The sequence below is a fragment of the Cebus imitator genome, unplaced genomic scaffold (assembly GCF_001604975.1).
Source record: "Cebus imitator isolate Cc_AM_T3 unplaced genomic scaffold, Cebus_imitator-1.0 Scaffold1, whole genome shotgun sequence".
NCBI classification, from domain to species: domain Eukaryota; kingdom Metazoa; phylum Chordata; class Mammalia; order Primates; family Cebidae; genus Cebus; species Cebus imitator.
Genome location: NW_016107316.1, coordinates 649474 through 673398, shown reverse-complemented (window position 1 = coordinate 673398; position 23925 = coordinate 649474). Strand labels below are relative to the sequence as shown.

The window sequence follows — 23925 nt, the reverse complement described above, 5'->3', positions numbered from 1 at the left end:
TTTTCTTTTTTGGAGACAGGGTCTTGGTCTGTCATCTAGACTGGAGTGCACTGGCTGGATCTTGGCTCACTGTGACCTCTGCCTCTAAGGTTCAAGTGATTTTCCTGCCTCGGCCTTCTGAGTAGCTGGTACTACAGGCATGTGCCACCACACCCAGCTAACTTTTGTATTTTTAGTAGAGACGGGGTTTTGCCATGTTGGCCAGGCTGGTTTTGAACTCCTGACCTCAGTGATCTGCCTGCCTTGGCCTCCCAGATTGCTGGGATTATAGGTGTGAGCCACCGTGCCTGGCTAAATATACTATTTAAAAAAAAAAATTTAATTTTTGTGGGTACATAGTAGGTGTATATATTTATGGGGTACATGAGGTGTTTTGATATAGGCATGCAATACGTACTAATCACATCATGTAAAATGGGGATCTGTCCCCTCAAGCATTTATCCTGTGTGTTATAAACAATCCAGTTGTACCTTTTTAGTTATTTTTAAATGCACGATTGAATTATTATTGACTATAGTCACCCTATTGTACTAACAAGTACTACGTCTTATCCTTTCTATTTTTTTTGTACCCATTAACTATCTCCACCTCCTACCCAGCCCTCCCGCTATTCCCCAGCCCCTGGAACCGTGTTTCTACGCTCTATCACTATGAGTTCAATTGTTTTGATTTTTAGATCTCACAAATAAGTGAGAACATGTGATGTTTGTCTTTCTGTGCCTGGCTTATTTCATTTAACATAATGATCTCCAGTTACATCCATGCTGTTGGAGATGACAGGATCTGATTCTTTTTTTAATGGCTGAGTAGTACTCCATTGTGTGGAGGTACTGCATTTTCTTTATCCATTTATCTGTTGATGGACATTTAGGTTGCTTCCAAGTCTTGACTGTTGTGAATAGTGCTGCAATAAACATGGAGGTGCCAATATCTCTTTGAGGTACTGATTTCCTTTCTTTTGGATCTGTAACCAGCAGTGGTATTGTGAAATAATATGGTAGCTCAATTTTTAGTTTTTTGAAAAGCCTCCAAACTGTCCTTCATTTTGATTGTACTAAGTTACATTTCCACCAACACTGTATGAGGGTTCCTTTTCTTCACAACCTTGCCAGCATTTGTGATTGCCTGTCTTTTGGATAAAAGCCATTTTAACTGGGGTGAGATGATATCTCATTGTAGTTATGATTCCTATTTCTCTGATGATCAGTAATGTTGAGCCCTTTTTCATATGCCTTTTTGCCATTTGTATGTCTTCTTTTGAGAAATATCTATTCAAATTTTTGTTCATTTTTTGATTGAGTTACTAGTATTTTTTCCTGTAGTGTTGTTTGAGCTCCTTATATATTTTGGTTTTTAATCCCTTGTCAGATGGTTGGTTTGCAAATATTGTCTCCCATACTGTGGGTTGTCTTTGAGTTTTGTTGGTTGTTTCCTTTGCTGTGCAGAAGCTTTTATACTTGATATGATTCCATTTATCCATGTTTGCTTTGGTTGCCTGTGCTTGTAGGGTATCAGTTAAGAAATTTTTGGCCAGACGCGATGGCTCATGCCTGTAATCCCAGCACTTTGGGAGGCTGAGGAGGGCAGATCCCAAGGTCAAGAGATCGAGACCATCCTGGCCAACATGGTGAAACCCTGTCTTTACTAAAAATACAAAAAACTAGCTGGACATGGTGGCGCATGCCTGTAGTCCCAGCTACTTGGGAGACTGAGGCAGGAGTATCACTTGAACCTGGGAGGTGGAGGTTGCCGTGAGCCAAGATTGCACCACCGCATTCCAGCCTGGTGAGAGAGAAAGACTCCGTCTCAAAAAAAACAAAACGAAACAAAACAAAACAAATTTTTGTCCAGATCAATGTCCTGGAGAGTTTCCCTGATGTTTTCTTGTAGTAGTTTCATAGTTTAAGGTCTTAGATTTAAGTCTTTAATCCATTTTGATTTTTGTATATGGTGAGAGAAGGGGTCTAGTTTTATTCTTTCACCTATGGCTATCCAATTTTCCCAGCACCCTTTATTGAAGAGACTGTCTTTTCCCATGGGGACAAATATTTTTTATCCCTTTTAGTGATGTTGAAATAGGATGATAAGGATTCAGTGATTTATAGTCTCAGAACCAAATGTGGATTGGTCCAAATAGTGATTTTTAAAAAACAAAACATTAATTCCTTAGTAAGATTTGATTGCATTGGTCTTTTTTATTGAATTGTATTGTAGTTGAGAAAATTGCTCCCATAGCTTAGTAAGTAGAACATCGTCAAGTCTGGTATTAATTCATACCTGATGACCTTGCTTACCTCTGGAAATCCTGGTCACAGATGAGATGCCTTAGCATTCTCTCTCTCTTTTAGCAAGAGGTACTATAATGATCTGGGATTTTAAGGATGTATTTAAATGCAGGAGTTGCATATTATTGTTGGATCTCTCTCTGGATAAAGTTTAAACTCATACAAAGAAGTGACTGTCTAGGAACTTAGAAAGTTTTCTGAATAAATATTTTTAGACAGCCAAAATAAATCTTAGAAATTTGGAAGAGTTGATGATGAATGTTCTTGAATTCGGGTTTCATTATATAGTGTAAACTCTGGAGTAACCATTTGTGGATGCAAGAGGTTTGACTTATTTCATGTATTATTGTATTTGGGGAGCTTGGGAAATTAAAACTATATCATATTACCTTCATGAACCAATGGTTTATAAAGATATTCACTAAAGAAATTTCATTAGTGACATTTTTATACTCAGAGATGATCTAAAGTTTGATTCCCTTTCCCGCCACTTTTTTATTCTTTAGGGAGGATGGACAGCTCTCATGTGGGCATGTTACAAAGGCCGTACTGATGTAGTAGAGTTGCTTCTTTCTCATGGTGCCAATCCAAGTGTCACTGGTCTGGTAAGCATTAACAAAAAAATGTGTTTGTATTGTAAGTGGTAAGTTTTCTTAGGGAATACTTAGGGTTGATTATTCTTGGTTTCATGGTCAATAGAAATATTCTTTATCTTATGAAACATAATGTAGAATATGATTTCAAAACACAGTAATAAGAATTTTTTTCTAAAGCTAAGTTTATTTCTCAATTTTTGTCAGCAAAAAGGCAGCTCTTAGAGCTTAAATGTTAATTATAACTATATAACATTGCAAAAGGAGATTTTGAAATCTTTCATCAGCTTCCTGTTTTCTGTGATTGTGAATCCTTAATCTGAACTTATTTAAAGACATTTACCAAATAACCATACTATTTTTCTACACATTCTGTTATATATATTTACATTTCTCTTGTTTTACTTTCTTCTTTTTAGTATTGCCTGTTGGCTGGATAATCACATTTTAATGTATTGAATTTATGCAAATAAATGTGTTCATAATATATATTTATTTAAGCTTCATTATGTATTAGTTGCCAATTATGTATTATGAGTATTGTATCTGTTTTTAAAGTGGAGAATGGTTTGTAATCTGATTTTTAAAAAATTACTTTGTGTTACTTCCTTTGATTTTTACTTTACTTAGCAAATGTATGTTGTAAATATCTACCTAAAAGATTTAATTTCTCTTTCCCTCCCTCCCTCCTTTCCTTCTTTCCTTTCTTCATACTCATCTACCTACCTACCTACCAATCTATCCTAGCAGTACAGTGTTTACCCAATCATTTGGGCAGCGGGGAGAGGCCATGCAGATATAGTGCATCTTTTACTGCAAAATGGTGCTAAAGTCAACTGCTCTGATAAGGTAGGTCAGCAGCATCTTTTCAGGGTCCAGTCCATGTTATGTCTACTCAGTGTCTAAGTTATAAACATTTTTATATGATTTGTGAGGCTGCTCTAATGTATTTCATATTTTTGTATATTAAGGTATTTTATATAGATATACATCTTATAGATAGATTCCCCATGTGTTTTATGTGTTAAGTATCCTTCTGATGTTTCTTATATAACATTCATCATTCTCAAGAAAACTGACCAGGATAATAGAGTCCCTGTCTTCATTGTTTGAAGTTTTCTATTGTAATGCTCCTTGCTACTTTCATTCCTATCTGCTTTCCCTGTATTGTTGTGAGAGAGATCTTTCTAAAATTGAAGGCTGGTTGTCTTTCTTTTCTGCTTAAAATCCTGAAGACCGTCTCTGGAATGATGGGTGAAGATGGCCTTGCCTTCCTTTTTCCCCTTCTGCTGCTGCATGTCCCCTGTGCTTCCTTCCATGCCAGCCACTGAATGACCCACACTCCTGAGTCCAGTGCTCCTTCACAGTGTGCCTGCCTCCCCCTCCTCAGCTTCTGTTCATCTCTGAGGCTCTGCCCATTTTCCATCACCTCCAGAAAGTTCCCCAGAATGATGTGCTATTCTTTTTTTAAAAAATCCTTAATACTTACCTCAATCATTGCATAAATACTTACCTAGTTATCTTTTTTCTTCCTTGCTTTTGGAAAGCTTTGTTGGCTTTCACTATTTGAGGATAAAGCCCAGGCTTCTCAGTTTGGCTTCAGCCTGTCTCGCAGGCTCACTTTTTGCCATTTCTATCCATATATGCTGTGATTTAGATACAACAGATTGTTTAACGTTCTGTGAACGTTGTTTCTGTTTTCATTCTTTTCCCTCTGCTAGGAATGTTATTACCTCCTCTGCCTGATGGGCTCCTGTTTATTTTTCCAGGCCTGTTTGAGGTGTTACCTTCCATGTTAAGTGCCCTACCCTAGGTGCCCCTTCCCGGGTACTCTGCACATCTCCATTAGGGCACATAAGCTATTGCCTTGTCTTTATTGATTTCCACATCCTTCTTACCACTAGAGTATAAGTTTCATAAAGATAAGGAATGCTTTTTTTTCTTTTTCTTATTTTGTATCTCCATTATTTCCATTAGCTGTCTTAGAGTTTGGTGCATTGTGGGGATAGTCATAATCTTCTCACATTTATAACAGTGTAGCTAAATATAGGAAAATAGCCATTACTTTAAGATTTTTTTTCATTAAAATAGATTTTGTGCATAAATTTCTTTAAGTAAAACAGCGTTGTTTAACCTTATGGGGGTATTGGAAAATGATTCATATTTTGATCTGGGTGGTAGTCATACCAGTGTATATATATGTAAAAAATCATCAAGTAGTACAGTGAGAATTAGTATTTTTTTTTCACTTTGTGCATGTTATGCCTCATTAAAAACATTACACAAATAATAATGAGGAGTATAGGGAGGCTGTTATTAATATTTATATAATATATTTAAGAATATTGCGTGTGTACTGTTGGCTGATTCAGATTATCTGAGGTCTGAGGTATGTTTAAAATGTCTGTTGATAATTTTTTTTTTTTTTTTTAAACAGAGTCTAGCTCTGTTGCCCACAATCTCGGCTCACTATGACCTCCGCCTCCTGAATTCAAGCAATTCTCGTACTTAGCCTCCCAAGTAGCTGGGACTACATGACTACTGGCCACTATGCCTGGCTAATTTTTGTATTTTTTAGTAGAGTCGAGGTTTCACCGTGTTGGCCAGACCAGTCTCGAACTCCTGAGCTCAGGTGATCTACCCACTTCCCAAAGTGCTGGGATTACAGGTGTAAGCTACGGCTCCTGGCCTGTGATGTAATTTAATCATCATAGAGAAGCCTTTATTTTCTCCTTCTAGCCTATAGTAAAATATTTATATATAGCTTGGCTTTCAGGGCCCTCCAGAATCAGGTAATAATGCTGCCTAATCTATCACTCATTGGCATTTTGAGAAAATGTTTAGTACCCACTATGCAGTGCCCTGTAGCTGCACTTAGCACAGAAGATACAAAAACAAAGAAGAAATTATCTCTGTTTAGAGAAGCAAGGAGATAAGGGGGTCATGTAAAATGCAAAGGCTCAGGGTCAGGTGACTTAGGAGCATGAAGGTGGGAGAATTCACTGATGGCGCAGCAGTCAGTAAAGGTTTGATAAAATAATGCGACTTCATCTAGACCTTGAAGAAAGGGTAGAGTTAACATCAGTGAGAGAGGAGGAGCAGAGATGAACTGGGCACAGGGGAACAGGAGAGCAGAATGCACCACAGTACAGCTTCAGGTGACCTGTTGAGCTAGCGTTGAGTGCACTGTCAGTGGTAAGGAGAGGGGCGAGAGGAGGAAGCTGGGCTGCAGATGGAGCCACCTTTGGGTGAATCTTGGCTACTCAGCTGAGGAGCTTGGACATCTGCCCTGTAGAAACTCAGAATCACTGGGAGTTTTGAGTAGTGGGTGGTCGCAAGGTGGTGTTTTAGAAAAAATTAATGTTTAATAGCACACCATGGGATGAATTGAAAATTGAGAGTATTTTTATTTCTGACAGAAATAGGGAGGTTTCTGTGGGAACTAGGTTTTAGAGAAGGGAAAGGAAGTCTGCTTTCGATGTGTTGACCTTGAAGTGGTGGAAACCTGTAGTTGAAGGTGTCCTACGTAGTGCACATAGAGATTCGAGTTGCTGGTGATGAAGGGCTTGTCTAGAGGTGATTCTTGAAATGATGTTAGTGTGGATTTGGCAGCTAATATCAATAGTAATGGAATATGGTGAGCAAACGACTGATTATTAGGAATAGTAATTATTATTTTCTTAATTATAATACATAATTATATAATTATTATTAATCTCCAGAGCTAGGAGAACTTGACTGGTGTAGCATCAAAGGTGGTAAATGAATTGAAAATTTAAGTTGAAAGGGACAGTCAGAATAGTTCAAAATACTGCAGAACTTTCAGGAAGAAAAGAAAGAACTTAGTAAAAGATACATAGGTGGCTGGGTGCTGTGGCTCACACCTGTAATCCCAGCACTTTGGGAGGCTGAGGCGGGTGGATCACCTGAGGTCAGGAGTTCAAAACCAGCCTGGCCAACATGGTAAAACCCTGTCTCTACTAAAAATACAAAAATTAGCTAGGCATGGTGGTGGGTGCTTATAGTCCCAGCTGCTTGGGAGGCTGAATCAGGAGAATCACTTGAGCCTGGGAGGCGGGGAGGTTCCAGTGAACTGAGATTGTGCCACTGCAGTCCAGTCTGGGCAGCAGGGTGAGACTTCTTCTGGGAAAAAAAAAAAAAAAAAAGATACACAGATCTGGAGTTTAGGTGACTATTTGTGTGACTTCTGAAGTGGTGGTTTTGTAATGCTTATAGCAGAAACTAGTTTTTTATGGGGGGGGGTTGGTAAGGGGTTGTAAATTATCTTGAAAAGCTTCAAAGAAAACAGTGATTATCTTCAAAGGACAACCTGTTGGAAAAATTTGTTAGAATAGGAGATACCCACATTGAAAGGACCTCAGTCAGACACCTAACAGGAAGAGGGAATAAGATGTGGCAGAAGATTATTGAGTAAGGGCCTGGGTGAAAGAGGACCAAGAGGTCAAGAATACACATAGAAGGATAGACCAGAATTTGAGAAAGAGATGGGAGACCTATTGAGGCAGTTTAAAGTGTGGCTGCACAGCTGTTTTGAAGTAGACAGGATGCAAGGTGAGGGAAGGTCTTGCTGGTTGTCAGGAAATCTATGTAATGTTGAAAGTGGGACTGTCTCCTGAGTGGGAGTAGGTGAGGACTAGCTGGCACGTGTGATGAGGCAGGGGAAGGAAGAGAAATCATAGCATATAATCGTGTATAGTTCAGTTCCCTAGGAAGGGCAGAAATCCAATGCAATAGGCGTTCAAAGCATGAGAGCTCAGTTACAATTAATATATTTCTTAAAGGCTTTATGAAAGGTGACTGTCAGTGTGTATTAGGTTTGAAGATGTCTGAGATCTTGCTATTGTAAAGTTAGGGAAGGCATTTTAGCTAGAATAAGTATTTTATCCACAAAGGAGGAGGCTAGAAAAGAGAATTTAGCTCTTTTTAGTGGAGAAAACCGCAGATGCAGGCGTGAAGTGGGAAATCTCCTGCATTTCTTTTTTTTTTTTCTTTTGGAGACAGAGTCTGGTTCTGTCACCTAAGCTGGGGTGCAGTGGCGCAATCACAGCTCATTGCAACCTCCACCTCCCAGATTTAAGCCATCTTCCTGCCTCAACCTCCCCATTAGCTGGGACTACAGGCATGCACCACCACACCTGGCTATTTTTTTTTGTATTTTTAGTAGAGATGGGATTTCATCATGTTGGCCACGCCGGCCTTGAACTCCTGACCTCAGGTGATCCACCCACCTTGGCCTCTCAAAGTGCTGGGATTACAGATGTGAGCCATCATGCCCACCTCCTCCTGTATTTCTTATTCATTCTCTCTAAGCCTGCTTTGAGGCAGTGGTTGTGGCAGCTGCTTCCCCTCCATTCTCTTCCTTGTTTTGTGAGGTGTTGGCTCCCATGGGCTGAATTGGCAGCCTTGGGATTCTGGCTGTCCATGGAGTCTTCATCCATCCGGGAAGCCTGTCCAGGGCTCCAGCCCTCAACAGTGTGGTTGCTGTGGTTCCTGACGTGATTATAGAGTGAATGCTCAGTACAGTAGCTACTAGCACAGGGCTACTTAGACTTACATTAATTAAAATGAAATGAAAAAGAAGAACTAGGTTCATCAGTTTCAATAGCCTTGTAGCATTCAAGTGCTTAATAGTGATGACTAGTGACTACTGTATCTCGCAGCACAGCATTATAGAGGATTTTCGTCAACACAGGAAGTTCTACTGGACAGGGCTGTCACAGAGAGTAGATTAAATTAAATCAAATGTTAATTTAATTTTCATCTGTGGGCTGCATAATACCAGAAGGTCACTGTGGGCATTCTTGTGTCTGCTGATTGCCAGCCTCCCTGAAGACAGGCATTGCCTTAAAGCATGATTTATATTCCTGGATGCCTTCTGAATCATGTTTCAGGGAAAGGTGCTTTTGAGTGCAGTTTCAAGGGCTCATGGGTCGTCTTCCACCTCTTGATAGCTTTGTGACCTTAGCCTATTAATTAACCTCTCAGGGCCTCAGTGTTCTCATCTATGAAAATGTGATACTGTGAATTGTTCTTACATTAAGGATCACACACACTGACCTGTGGAAAGTGGTTAGACTACTTTAGTTTTTTTGACACCTGGTTGTGCTACAGTCAAACTGCTGGACTTTAAATTCTGTTTCACAAGACATGGGAAGTGATGAAAACTTGTTGAAAATTTGGGGCTGTATTACCTTATGATGGAAACAATGTCAATCATTATAAAAGTTAAATAAGGGCCTGGCGCAGTGGCTCATGTCTGTAATACCAGCACTTGCGGAGGCTGAGGTGGGCAGATAACTTGAGGTCAGGAGTTCAAGACCAGCCTGGCCAGCATGGCAAAACCTGTCCCTACTAAAAATACAAAAAAAAATTAGCTGGTTGTGATGGTGCATATCTGTCATTCCAGTTACGCAGGAGGCACAGGCACAAGAATTGCTTGAGCCGGGAGGCAGAGATTGCAGTGAGCCAAGATTGCCCTACTGCATTCCAGCCTGGGTGACAGAGCAAGACTCTGTCTCAAAAAAAGGTTAAATAAGGTTGGTTGAAAGCCATTTCATGCACTGGTTAATCATCTACTCAGGAGAAATAAAATGGGAGAAATAGGATTTATCTAAGATTAAAATGATGATAAATGTATACAGTTTCCAAAAAATGATAAGATTTTTATTAAAATTCATTTTAAGAACTAGTTTCTTTGAGTGTCCCTCTTATAATCATTTTAAATTTCTTGTTTGTTTTAATAGTATGGAACCACCCCTTTAGTTTGGGCTGCACGAAAGGGTCATTTGGAATGCGTGAAACATTTATTGGCCATGGGAGCTGATGTTGATCAAGAAGGAGCTGTAAGTATCTTATATTTTAATGCTTGGCAATGGAAACTTTTTTTTTTAATTGTACTTTAGGTTCTGGGGGTACATGTGCAGATCATGCAGGATTGTTGCATAGGTACACACATGGCAATGTGATTTGCTGACTCCATCCCCTCGTCACCTACATCTGGCATTTCTCGCCATGTTATCCCTCCCCGACCTCCCCAACTCCCCACTGTCTCTCCCTTGGCCGCCCCAACAGACCCCAGTGTGTGATTATCCCCTCCTTGTGTCCATGTGTTCTCATTGTTCAACACCCGCCTATGAGTGAGAACATGCAGTGTTTGATTTTCTGTTCTTATGTCAGTTTGCTGAGAATGATGGTTTCCAGATTGATCCATGTCCCTACAAAGGACACAAACTCATCATTTTTTATGGCTGCATAGTATTTCATGGTGTATATGTGCCACATTTTCCTCGTCCAGTCTATCATCGATGGGCATTTGGGTTGGTTCCAGGTCTTTGTTATTGTAAACAGTGCTGCAGTGAACATACGTGTGCATGTGTCTTTATAATAGAACGATTTATAATCCTTTGGGTATATACCTAGTAGTGGGATTGCTGGGTCAAATGGAATTTCTATTTCTAGGTCATTGAGGAAGCGCCATACTGTCTTCCACAATCGTTGAACTAGTTTACACTCCCACCAACAGTGTAGAAGTGTTCCTATTTCTCCACATCCTCTCCAGCATCTGTTGTCTCCAGATTTTTTAATGATTGCCATTCTAACTGGCGTGAGGTGGTATCTCAATGTGGTTTTGATTTGCATTTCTCTAATAATCAGTGATGATGAGCATTTTTTCATATATTTGTTAGCCTCATATATGTGTCTTTTGAAAAGTGTCTGTTCATATCCTTCGCCCACTTTTGGATGGTTTAGTTTGTTTTTTTCTTGTAAGCCTGTTTTAGTTCTTTGTAGATTCTGGATATTAGCCCTTTGTCAGATGGGTAGATTGCAAAAAATTTTTCCCATTCTGTTGATTGCCAGCTCACTCTAATGATTGTTCCTTTTGCTGTATAGAAGCTCTGGAGTTTAATGAGGTCTCATTTGTCTATTTTGACTTCTGTTGCCAATGCTTTTGGTGTTTTAGTCATGAAGTCCTTGCCTATGCCTATGTCCTGAATGGTTTTTGCCTAGGTTTTCCTGTAGGGTTTTTATGGCGTTAAGTCTTATGTTTAAGTCTTTAATCCATCTGGAGTTAATTTTAGTATAAGGTGTCAGGAAGGGGTCCAGTTTCTGCTTTCTGCACACTGCTAGCCAGGTTTCCCAACACCATGTTTTAAACAGGGAATCCTTTCCCCATTTCTTGTTTTTATGAGGTTTGCCAAAGATCAGATGGCTGTAGATGTGTGGCGTTGCCTTCAGGGCCTCTATTCTGTTCCATTGGTCTGTATCTCTGTTTTGGTATGAGTACCATGCTGTTTTGATTACTGTAGCCTTGTAGTATAGTTTGAAATCAGGTAGCATGATGCCTCTAGCTTTGTTCTTTCTGCTTAGGATTGTCTTGGCTATGTGGGCTCAAGAGAGAGAATTTATTTCTTTAGTATCTGCTTAGAAAAATTTCCCTCTAGTTCTAAAATGATAGTAACAGGAAAACAAGCATTTTCTGTTACCCTAAGAACGTTATATTATAAACATATATACTATAAATAAATGCTTTAAGGATCTGTTCCTAATGCACATACATTTGGGTAGGCTAAAAGTATAAAGGATAGCTTTCAGTGATCTCAGTATGATGTATGTAGAGTTATGTGTCACTTAATGACGGGGATACATTCTGAGAAATGTGTCCTTAGGTGATTTCACCATTGTGGGAACATCATAGAGTGCACTTACACACATCTGAATTAGCCTACTATGTACCTAGGCTATATGGTATGGCCCATTGCTTCTAGGCTGCATCCTGTACAGTATGTTACTGTACTGAATACTATAAGCAGTTGTAAGACAATGATATTTCTGTATCTAAACATACCTAAACACAGAAAACATACAATGAAAGTCCACTATCATAATCTTATGGAACTTCTGTTGTATATGCCACCTATCATTGATAAAAGTGTGCTGTGCATGACTGTTTTGGTTTTTGTCCATGGTTCCTAGCGGACTGCTCCTAGCCTATGTAATTTCATAAGTGACTGCAGTAATAAGAGTATCTTTGGTTATTTGGCCTTTTGTCCTTGGTTCTTGAAACTGATCTGGAACAGTTCTAGAGAGATAAAGATAAAAGGCATTCTTTTGTTTCTTATCATAAGCCCCTTTTAAGCACACTTGAGCTTATGTTAATGAGGTAATTTTTGGCAAGTTTCTAGATAAGCCCAACTGGTTGAGGCTCTGGTTGCCAGGGACACCAACCATGTGCTCTGAGGGTTGGAACTCACAGCCCTAACCCACCACCTCTGGGGAGGGGAGAGGAGCTGAAGATTGCATTGATCATCATTGACCAATGATTTAATAAATCATCCCTTCATAATGAAGCCTACATAAAAACCCAAAAGGACTGAGTTCAGGGGGCTTCCAGGAACCTGACCAAGAAAGCATCCCCATGCCAGGAGAAGGGCATATTGCAACTCCATGGGGACAGAAGCTCCTGTGCTCAGGACCCTTTCAGACCTCATCCTATGTATGTCTTCATCTGCCTGATCATTTCTATCCTTTAAAATATACCTTATGGAAACTGGTAAATGTTGTTTCCTTGAACTGTGTGAGCTGCTCTAGCAAATTAATCGAACCTGAGGGGGTTGTGGGAGCTCCAATTTATAGCCAGTCAGTCAAACAACCTGAGCTTTCATTGGCATGGGAAGCAGGGGCAGTCTTGGGCACGGAGCAGTCGCCTGTGGGGTCTGGTGCTATCTTCAGGTAGGTAGTGTCAGAATTGAGTTGGAGAATACCCAGCTGGTGTCTGCTGCAGAATTGATTGCCTGCTTTATGGGTGGGGAAAAACTCCACACATCTCACCAGAGAAGTATTTAGTGTTGTCAGAATGTAGGAGAAATGGAGTTTGTTTTTTCCTACCCCAGTACAAATTGTTTAATAAACTGTTCAAATCAAATAGTTTTTAGTATTAATTGTGGAAAAACATTGTGCTGCAATAAAATAATTTTTCTTAAAAATTTTAAAGTAATATTGCAATTTTGGGGTATTTTTAGCTACGCCTTATTTTCCTTTTTCAATGAACAGATTTTAAAAAATCAGAACTCAGCTGTCAGAACCCAGAAAGCTTAAAAACTGGTTAGCTACATCTTATCGATGAGCAATTATTAATTCCTCATTCCCCAGCCTGTGCCAGTTGTGTTGGGGAGAGGAAGAAGCCTAATCTCTTTTCCCTTGAGCCTATAAGAATATGGTTAAAGGAAACAATATTTATGCACAAGAAACAGTTAACATAATACAAGACTGCTACTTACAAAATTATTACATTATGTGAGTGGATCATAAAGGATTCTGAGAAGAGAGAGTACCATATCTCAGGTTGCAGTGAAACAAGAGTAAACTGTTTATGTCATACTTGTGGCACACTGTCAACCAGTTGCTCCCGTTTGCACACTGGCAGGAGCTACTCATTGCCAGCCTTCAAGGCGTCGGTCCTGCTTTTGTGCTGGTGGAGGCAGCATGGTTTGTAGGCAACTGCAGATGCCATACCTTCCACCTGCCTCCTTTCTGGACAGTCGGTCAAGTGAACGAGTGGCTTGTTTCTATGATGACTGATGGCTCAAGAATTCGAAAAGCCTGTGTTATTTTAATATGTGAGAGAATGACAGCTTAATTTTGGGGGCTGATCTAAAATATTTCTATAAGGAAATTGTATGGCAGCTTGGAGTAGATGAACACCTCAAGATGCAATTTTAATACACTTCTGGTAAAGAGACACAGTCTTCTCTTGATTTATTGTTTGTTTATTTAGAGACAGGGTCTCATATGTTGCCTAGGTTAGTCTTGAACTCCTGGCCTCAAATGATGCTCCTGCCTTGGCTTCCTAAAGGTTTGGGGTTATAGGTGTGGGCCACCACACCTGGCCTGATTTATTGTTACAAAATAGATATGCAGTTTTAAAAAGAATTACTTAAGAGTTTTTGAAATTGTGGTTTCTAGATCACTGTGAAAGACAAAGGATATATTACACTTTTCTGGAAATAGCTCATGGCTATTCATTCATTGTTGAGTGGTTTTTACGGGTTTTATTATAAACAATTCTTGAAGTCTGATTTAGCTGACTTTGGATTGTTTAATTTAGAATGTGTTTAATGACCCTGTCAACTATTTTATCCTTCGTTACATTAGTGAGTTTGTTCATTGTAAATGAGTCCAGTTTGAGATTATCATTTAAATAACTCAACTTCGTAACAGCTCTAATGACTGAAGATAATTAATATATTCAAAAATGAAAGATGCCTCCTAGCCATTTTTGGTATATTTCTTGCTGTTTATTTTGGTATTTTATGATTGGAAATGACAATAGTAGGCCACCTGTTTGAAAACATTAGTTTTATGATTATGACATAAATCATGTATTTTCTAGAATACACTAATTTCTTGGACTTTTGTTTTGTTTTTGTTGTTGTTTTTAGAATTCAATGACTGCACTTATTGTGGCAGTGAAAGGAGGCTATACACAGTCAGTAAAAGAAATTCTGAAGAGGAATCCAAATGTAAATTTAACAGATAAAGATGGAAATACAGCTTTGATGATCGCATCAAAGGAGGGACATACAGAGATTGTGCAGGATCTGCTTGATGCTGGAACATATGTGAACATACCTGACAGGGTAGGTCGCCTATTTCACATTTGTCTCCAGGTGGTGAAGTGGATGAAAGATGACCTTAGTGTCTTCTTACTAACTTTCAAGATTCTCATGCATGACCTAAACTTGTTTTAAGATAAGTTTTATTTTTGCCTTTGAAACTAATAACTTAAAAATTGTTCAATCTTTCTGAAAAAAGTCGTTTTTAATTTTTGTCAAATAATGTTGTTATTGAAAATGTGACATGTACAATTACTCTGTAACTGGCCTTGATGTGTCACTGTAGGTGTGCTTTTTTGTGCCCTAACTCCTCCTCTGAGCCCACACTTACTGATTGACTTCTACCTGAACTCTCCACTTGAATGTCTAATTGTCTTTCTTAAACTTGTGGTAAAACAAATGCCTTGTTTTTTTCACCCCAAACCTGCTTTTCCCTCCTTCTCCCTCTCAGCAAGTGGCACCACCATTCACCCTGCTGTTAAAGCCCCAAATCCTGTGCATTAGCCTTGATTTCTCTCTTCCTCACCTACCCTCCAGCAGGTTCTGTTGACTTTACTACAAAACAAATCCTTTATCTGTCCACCTGTTTTCATTCCACCATCACCTCCCAGCTGAAGCCACTATCTGTGGTGGTGCCGCTGTTACAGAAGTAGCATTGCAACTGGGTTCTCCACTCTGATCTTGGAGTGATCTTTAAAACAATAAATCTCATGTGTACTTCTTTGTTTAAAGCCATCCAAGACTTCCTCTTGCACTGAGGATGAATGTTATCTTTTTAGTTTATAGACATGACACATCATCTTTGTCTAACCTCTCTCCCCACTTTGTGCCCGTCTTCTGTCAGTTTTCATAGTCTGCAGCCCTGTTTGCCTCTTTCCCTTCTTGAACACACTCAGCTTGTTCCGCTGTGGAGCCTTTGCAGCAACTGTGCTCTTAGTCTGGAATGCTGATCTTGTGGTTGGCTTCTTCTTCTTGTCCTACTTTAGCTTCAATGTTACCTCCCTGGAAAGGTCTTCAGCTCCCCAATCCAAAGTAGCTACCTGATCACCTTTTTTTTTTTTTTTTTTNTTTTGAGACATGGTCTTGTGCTGTTACCCAGGCTGGAGTGCAGTGGCCTGATCACAGCTCACTGTGGCCTCAACTTCTTAGACTTAAGCGATCTTCCTTGCCTTAGCCTCCCAAGTAGCTGGGACTACAGGTGCATGCCATCATGCCTGGCTAATTCTTTTTAAGTTTTTTGTTTGTTTGTTTTTTTGAGAGACAGGGTCTCACTATGTTGACAGACTGATCTTGAACTCCTGACCTCAAGTGATTCTCCTGCTTTGGCCTCTCAGAGTGGTGGGATTACAGGCATAAGCCATCATGCCCAGCCTACCTGGTGGTCACTCTCTAGGACATTACCTTATTTTATTTGCATAGTGTTTGTGTGGTTTTTTGTTTATTATATGTTGTGTTCTCTGCCAGGCTGTAAATTCTTCCAGAGCTAGGACCCTATCTGTCTTGTTTCCTAGTACCTAGAATGGTGAATGGCACATTGTAAGCAGTGAAATATTTGTAACCTTTTATAAGTTTGCTAGTCTGCACCCATGTTAGTGCTAATGTTTGCAACTAAAATTTGTCCAGTATTTTAAGTATAGGAAGATATGAACTGAAAATGATTGTTGCTTGGTGAATATAGTTTCAGGGGAGAGTGATGTCCTCATGAGGTCATGAACTTTGTCTTAGTTTTATTCTAGGGAATGAATCTTAATGCACTACCAGCCTGTAACTGCCAAATCAACTAGATTTTCATGGATGCTGGTTGGGGATCTAACTTTCTCCCTTAATTAATTATGGCTGTAGATTGACTGATAGTTTTACAGCTCCTTTTTTTTTTTTTTTTTTTTTTTTTAAGAATTCATGGCTTTTGTCATATAGCATTATTCCACGAGATTTTTACTATATGATTTAAAAATGTTCATCTGGTTCATTGACGGCCACAGCGTCATTGTATTTAATTTACATTTGTAATGGCAGTTACCTTCAAAGAGAATAGATTATTGTTCTGGGTAACTGGTCTTTCTAGACTTTATTTAGGAATTTTAGAGTCCTCATTTTGGGGCATAAAGTCCTCTGTTCCTTACTCTGATGTCTGTTAACATCAGGTATTCATATTAGTTAAGTAATATTTTTCTCTTATTTAGAAATAGACTTTTTCCAAGAAATTTTTAGGGAAAAAAAACATGATTAACATCAAAAGAGTGCTTGTTATCAATTCGCCTTTTTTTTTTTTTGTCTTCCTAGAGTGGGGATACTGTGTTGATTGGCGCTGTCAGAGGTGGTCATGTTGAAATTGTTCGAGCGCTTCTCCAAAAATATGCTGATATAGACATTAGAGGACAGGTAGGTATGATTACAGTGCAGACGCTATCTTAGAGTATAATTGGTTGTAAATGTTGACCGATCATAATGTTATTCTTCCTACTTCCCTATGGAGATAAACTTGTAAACCCTAGTACATTTAACAGGCATATGTTATTACTAAGTTTCGCTGCCATTATTGTAAAATTTCGATATTAATGTTGAGTTAAATGTAGATAGAAGTAAATCAAAAAGCTCATGTTTTTAGAATATACTATCCTTACTACTGTGTATATATAGATTCAGTTTTCAAAACTATAATGAGTAGTTAGTGATAGAAAGTTGGTAGCACTTTGAGTACCTGGTACTTACTTATTTTCTTTAGTGTTTTCTCCCATTTTGTCTTGTTCCTCATATGCTGTTCTTCTGTTGTTATTGTTTTATTTTCTTCTCCTTTTTCCCCACTGTGCTTGACTTTGCTGGGACTGCTTGGTAGTGCCTGTGGACATTGCTTAAGGCAATCATAGTTTACAGAACCACAGAGGTTATTAATTTTAGATAAAAGCCTTGCCCACAGTTGTGAAGTTATCAAATACTTCAGGAACTTCAGACTTTAGAAAAAGTTCTTGGTGTCTCATTTTGTTGTTGGGCAGTCTGCATTTCTGCTCGGTTTTTTCTTGTATTTGACCAAAAATCTCTTGTATCCAAATCCATTTTTGAATCAAACTATAAATATTATGCCAATGTTGTGGGGGGAATTAACATGGGCTCCTTGTCTTTAAGACACATGTATTTTAATTTGAAAGCTTTTAGTTTATTTTTATGCTTTTATTTAACATAAAAAGTGAAGCCACAAGATGGTATATGATTGATTGCATTGCAAAAGGTTCAAATATGAGTCTTAAGGTGGGGAAAGTAGGCCTTATGTTGGGGCTTTTAGAGGAAGGTAGAACTCAAGCCAAGTTTGAAGATGAGTTGGATTTAGATAGGTGGAGACCCTGGCGGGTGGCTGGTGCCTGTAATCCCAGCTCTTTGGGAGGCTGAGGTGGGAAGATCTCTTGAGCCCAGGAGTTTGAGGTTGTAGTGAGCTGTGACCGTGCCACTGCACTCCAGCCTGGGTGACAGATAAGACCCTGTCTCTTAAAAAAAAAAAATAGAGAAAAAGAAGGCAGGGTATTTCGGACAAGGGCAGTGGTAATAGGATGAGAAAATTTGAGAAAATTAGAAAGTGAAAGATGCATCCCATAGCTGATAAATACATCATTTGGCATTGGGCAGTGGGGTGTTAGGCATGGTGGTGGGGATGGTGGGGTGAGAGGTGGAGAAATGAAATGGGAAGGGAGATGGGGCCTGAGAAGTTTGGGTTGAGTGGTTAGTGTGCATTTTTTAGAAGAGAAACTCTGTTGGGGAAATTTTGGTATTGGGAACTTAATGTGGCTGCTGCAAAAAGTCATTCATTATCTCCTGCGTTAAAAACATTGCCACTAAAAGATGGGTTCTAGGTCACCTATTTGGACTTTTAGCTGACTACCTTGTGTCTGTTCATCCTCTTCTATGTTTGAATTCGTTTTTTGTTGTTGTTTTCTAGCTCTGCTTTCAAGGTCTATGTGGATTGATTTTTGGTTTTTGAGCTAGATAAGAAAGATTTTAAAGAATCTGTTCAAGGCAGTATTGGGGTGTCGGATGGATGAAAATTAAGAAAGCTAAAAATGATAATGCCTTATATTTGTGAAGTACATTTTCGTGCATTATCTTTTGAAAAAATCGGAAGTATTTATAGCATGTTACAGATGAAAATCCAAGGCTCAGAATAGTCAGGTGACTTGTCCTAGTTTACAGAGTTCAGGTATTGATGACTCCTAACCCAGTGCATGTTCCTGAAATCTGATTACATTACAGAACTACAGTTCTGTATGTGGGATTGCTACTTTTTAGGTCAAGTAATATGCAGTTTTTCTAGGCTTCTTTCGTAAAGAATTTCTCAAAAGTAACTGCAAGATAGCATAAGGATTAATGGTATTTCCTACCATGCTGCCTGTTGGCATGCTTTCTGACAGAAATGATGTTTTGTATTTACAGGCAGCAATTTTAAATATTGTATCTTACATGAAGTGATTCCCTATGTTTTTTTAAATTATATAGGACAATAAAACTGCTTTGTATTGGGCTGTTGAGAAAGGAAATGCAACGATGGTGAGAGATATCTTACAGTGCAATCCTGACACTGAAATATGCACAAAGGTATGCATGGTATTTCTGTTCTGTTAACAACACCTCCTGCTGAATGTTAGTACTGCTTGTTTTATTTCAGTCATCTTGGAAGTTAGTGTTATACTGATTTTACTGGTAATATTCTATATCAAATTGAGAAGTAAATTTATATCCTTTCAGGATTTGTGTATTCATAGCAAAATACAGTGTGCTATTTGTTATGTGTTACTTCAATTAAATGCTTTTCAGAAAGTACAGTGTCAGCCATCCATAAATTGTTATTATTTGGACGGATCCTTTCCCCCGACATTCACTTGTGCTCCTGCTGTCTGGGATGCAGAAACATTCCTCTGTGTGGAGACTGTGTGTGCTCAGGAGTTCCAAGCGAGCTTAGGCAGTAGAGTGAGACTCTGTCTCTTTAAATGAATAAATAAATAACCACTGTGACTGGTTGGTTCTCCATACTAGGCACTTTCACCTATTTTACTCAAATCATATAAAAAATACAAAATTATCTAATATTGTGGTCTTGTATTTAGCCTACGTGCAATAGTTTTCTGTGGGGAAAATATATTTGGAATTCTGGGTTGATACAGCAGGAATTCTTAGTGAATAAACCAAAATTATAAAGTCACCTGTAAGACAATCCTATTTCATCTGCCGTAGATCAGGACCAGCCAGTTTCTAAATCAGTGTTGGTACTTCTGGTATCCCAGGGTAGAAAATTTCTGGGATTCTTTCTGGTTTGCAGGTGGCTCCTTGATGCTCTTTTTTCTTTTGTTTTGGACCTTGGTGGCAGCCAATGTGACTACCTGCGGCTTCTGACTAGATGTTTGTCTAACTCGGTGCTGAATTGTGGTCCCTTCTTGTTTTCTTTCCTTTGGTTTTTAAAAGCAATCATGAACTCTTTTGAGGTTTTCTGAAGGCATACTGCTTGTATCAAATGGTTTCACTGCGAATTGAGGCGATGTTGGTGTACATTTCTGAAAAACTCTGGACACTGGCTTACCTGGATGTTGACAGGCTGGGCTATGGGTTGGTTGGTGGGGAGAATGGGAAGTAGCCTCTGGAGGGGCTGCCCCAGGTCAGTGGTGGAACCTGGGGAAGGGCAGAAGCAGCCACTGCTGCCGGCTGTAGCTTACGAGCAGGTGGGGGAGGTCCCACACCTGGCTACGTGATTTAAAGTCACTTTGATACAAATGAGTGGTTGTAAAGGAAAAGCATTTTTTGTTGTTGTTTTTAGCTTTTATGTTTTCTTGAGAGGGTTTTAAATGTAGACTATTACCAGAGTCAGATATTTCTTGACATGTGCATTTGTATGACATAAACACTTAGGAGTCAAGCTATTAATCTGGTAAACATTCTTATTTGTGCCCACAGGATGGTGAAACACCACTTATAAAGGCTACCAAGATGAGAAATATTGAAGTGGTGGAGCTGCTGCTAGATAAAGGGGCTAAAGTGTCTGCTGTAGATAAGGTAAAACACCTGTGGGGAGAGAACACTGCATGGAAACCTGTTAGTACACTGACCTCTATATGGAGTGGACTTAATGGGGATCTGATTTTAGGTTGTGTGGGGAGAGATCATTTGCTGGGGATGTCTGTGTGGGATTTGGATCCCACGCAGGAGCACGCTGAGGAGTGGGTGGGCTCTGTGTGCTATTCACGCAGCTGCTTCCGATTTCCTTCTATGGCTCACAGCAGCTGTGGGGCACAGGCATTGACAGCCACATGAGGAGAAGGCGCTACTTTGATCAGGGCAGAGCTTGGTGCAGATAAACAGGAGGAAAGAATGTACAGGGGCTGGAGGAGGCTGACTCTCAAAACAGACGGTGTTAATGTTCACTGATGGGAGATAATGTGTTCTGCTGCATGTTCTTGCTATAATCCTTTCAGAGAAATTTTCATATTTTCTATAATAAGTTTAGCTCTGAGTGGCTGAGTACTTCATATAGATTTGATTTTTCATTTTAATTTCTTTTTATTTTAAACAATCTTACCTCTTTCTGTACTTTAAATTGATTTTTCCCCAGAAAAGAAATGAACTGATTGATGTATGAAGTAGAAATAATATTGTAAATTTTCTCCTCTGATGAATGATATGATTTGGGCTTTTCTAATTAACAGTAGATTGAAGTTTATTTTTTAATTATTTTAAGGCAGTTAAAAACAGGGAGTCAAGAGTCAATGTGTGTTTGCCTTTCATTTTGCCAAGTTACAACATTATTTTAAAACAAAGCACCTCCCACCTGTCATTATCATATCAACATAATGCCATATAAAAGGAAACTTTAATATTAATTTGAAGACATAAAGTCAAAGAAGAGTTTTCAGAATTGAATATATGTAGCTTTCAAGAAAACTTTTTACAATGCCTGTTTTTTCCAATCTGCCACTGACTCATCTGACACTGGTCCCCCAATTTGCTATATAGAACCACTGGATTGTACCCTTCAAGGTTCCATATAGCCTGTTAATTGTATAATATGCTATTGTAAGTAATTGTTTCATACTCATTAATAGGTTTCTTGAAGGACCCTGCCGTGATATTCTTTTGTGTGTTGCCGTACCCAGAGTTAGCACATAATACTTGCTGACAAATACACATGATAGTGGGAACAGTTGTTCATGAACACATTCCTCCTGAGGATGGGTAAAGTGCTAACCTGCTAGAATTTGGGATACAAACTTATAAAAGCTTTGAACCTGGATCTTCATAGATAATTTTATAAAAACAATTTTAAGAATGATGATTAATGTTATTTTTACCTCGCCTGTCACTGCTCTCTGATAATCTTCAGCCTGTCAGCGAAGTGTGCTAATACCCTCTCACATTTATAGAAATTTTGTATCTGGTAGAAATGCTGCTGCTGCTGTTTTGTTTTCTCACAGGTTTGGGGATGAGAATTGGAATTGAGATGGGAAAATAAGATGAAATTGGATTTGGATACGTTTAGTTTGAGGGCTGATAAGACATTCAGTAGTCTGTGATCAGTAGACATTGGGAAGTCTAGTACTGGAATCTGGGCAAGAAATCAAGGCTTGTGATGGAAATTTGACAGTTATTAGGAAACAAGAATTGCCTGGGAGTGACTAAGATGATCAGTTGAAGAAAGAGAAAAGCTCAAGTCAAAATGGACTTCTCTTATGCTGTGTGTCATATTGCAGTTTTAAAATTGTGCATGTTTATCCGGTCTCTTTCTATTACGACATAAGCTACTTAAAGCCAGCAACTATTTTGTCTTTCATCTTTGTATCCTCCAAAGTAACAAGCAAAGAGCCTTACAGATAGTGAGCTTGGTGCATAGTTATGGTGACACATTTTTTAGGACATGGGAGGAAAGTCTAGAAGATGAAAAGTTCAAGATAAGGTCGTGCCTTGGAAGCCACAGGAAGAACAGTGTAGGTTATTTTCATTTAGTGTCCTAGAGATCAGTGTGGATGAGAACTGAGAATTTAATTTATTAAGGCGTTTGTGAAGTAATCAATAGGAGAGCACTTTGTAGCCCAAAGAGGGCTTTTGAAATTTACATGTTAGCTTTCATTACCGTTGGATGTGAACACTAATGATTGGAGATGCTAATAAGGAGAGAAGGTGGGTTGATAGGGAAAAGTGAAAGGTGAGGAGAATGGAAGAGGTGAGGAGAGAGTCAGAAGGGGATAGCTGTACATAGAGGACTCAGGTGGAGAATGTAGAGTGATGAGATTTAAAAGGGTTCACTGTGGCAAATGGCTGACCAAGGTCATTGGAGCTGACAAGATCACTTGTGTTGGATGGCTATCAGCATGAATTGTAAAGCTTTCTAGACAAAAGAAGAAATCTGTGAAATAGAATTTAAATTAGATGAGGAAGGTCATTGACATCCTTGGGCAATAAATATTTGGATGATGGAGGGATGCTAATGAAGTGGACCCATGGCCTAGGAGGAGCTGCAGTGAGAAAACCTGTTGCTTCTCTTCTTTCACTGAGTTAAGGGAAGGAGAAAAAAATGACCTTCATTCTAGAGGGCTGTGGGAGAAATAATATCTGAGCAAAGCTGGGTGAGGAGCTACAGAAATAAATTATGGGGAAGATAGAGATACAAATTCATAATATGTGCTTTATATGAAAAATAAGAAAAGTTCAGATTTTGTTATTTTACAGAAACATAAAAATTGTTACTCTCTGCACACTATATATCAAGATACGAAAGTTCAAGTTTCCTACTATTATATTTCAGAAAGGAGATACTCCCTTGCATATTGCTATTCGTGGAAGGAGTAGGAAACTGGCTGAACTGCTTTTAAGAAACCCCAAAGATGGACGGTTACTTTATAGGCCCAACAAAGCAGGAGAGACTCCTTATAATATTGACTGTAGCCATCAGAAGAGTATCTTAACTCAAATATTTGGAGCCAGTAAGTATTGAGTTTTGTTCCTAACTGAACTTTTAAATAATGAATAGTTCTATTAAAAAATATGGAAAATAAGGCCAGGCATGGTGGCCATACCTGTAATCCCATCACTTGAGGAGGCCAAGGTAGGAGGATTGCTTGAGCCCAGGAGTTGGAGACCAGCCTGAGCAGTATAGTGAGACCCCGTCTCTACAAAAAAATTAAAAAATTAACCAAGCATGGTGGTGTGCCTGTAATCCTAGTTTCTTGGGAGGCTGAGGTGGGAGGATCTCTTGAGCCAGGGAGATGGAGATTGCAGTGACCCAGGATCACACCACCGCACTGGGTCTCATTCTGTTGCCCAGGCTGGAGTACAGTGGTGCAATCATAGCTCACTGTAACCTCAAATTCCTGGGCTCAAGCCATCCTCCCACCTCAGCCTACTGAGTACTTGGAACTACAGGCCCATGCTCCCATGCTCAGCTA

At 39.1% G+C, this 23925-nt stretch overlaps 1 protein-coding gene across 10 annotated transcripts in view; it reads left to right on the top strand.

Moving 5' to 3' along the window:
* The window catches only part of KIDINS220 (kinase D interacting substrate 220), a 108099-nt gene that overhangs the window by 12347 nt on the left and 71827 nt on the right, over positions 1 to 23925 (top strand). For 5 of the 10 annotated variants that reach the window (XM_017525066.1, XM_017525073.1, XM_017525032.2 and 2 more), the window contains exons 4-11: positions 2793 to 2891; positions 3627 to 3728; positions 9644 to 9742; positions 14339 to 14536; positions 16796 to 16894; positions 18995 to 19093; positions 20444 to 20542; positions 23286 to 23463. In XM_017525066.1, the coding sequence (XP_017380555.1) occupies positions 2793 to 2891; positions 3627 to 3728; positions 9644 to 9742; positions 14339 to 14536; positions 16796 to 16894; positions 18995 to 19093; positions 20444 to 20542; positions 23286 to 23463 (973 nt within the window). The remainder of the gene's footprint in view (positions 1 to 2792; positions 2892 to 3626; positions 3729 to 9643; positions 9743 to 14338; positions 14537 to 16795; positions 16895 to 18994; positions 19094 to 20443; positions 20543 to 23285; positions 23464 to 23925) is intronic. The other 5 variants (XM_037737126.1, XM_037737123.1, XM_017525058.2 and 2 more) reach the window with 1 other exon arrangement.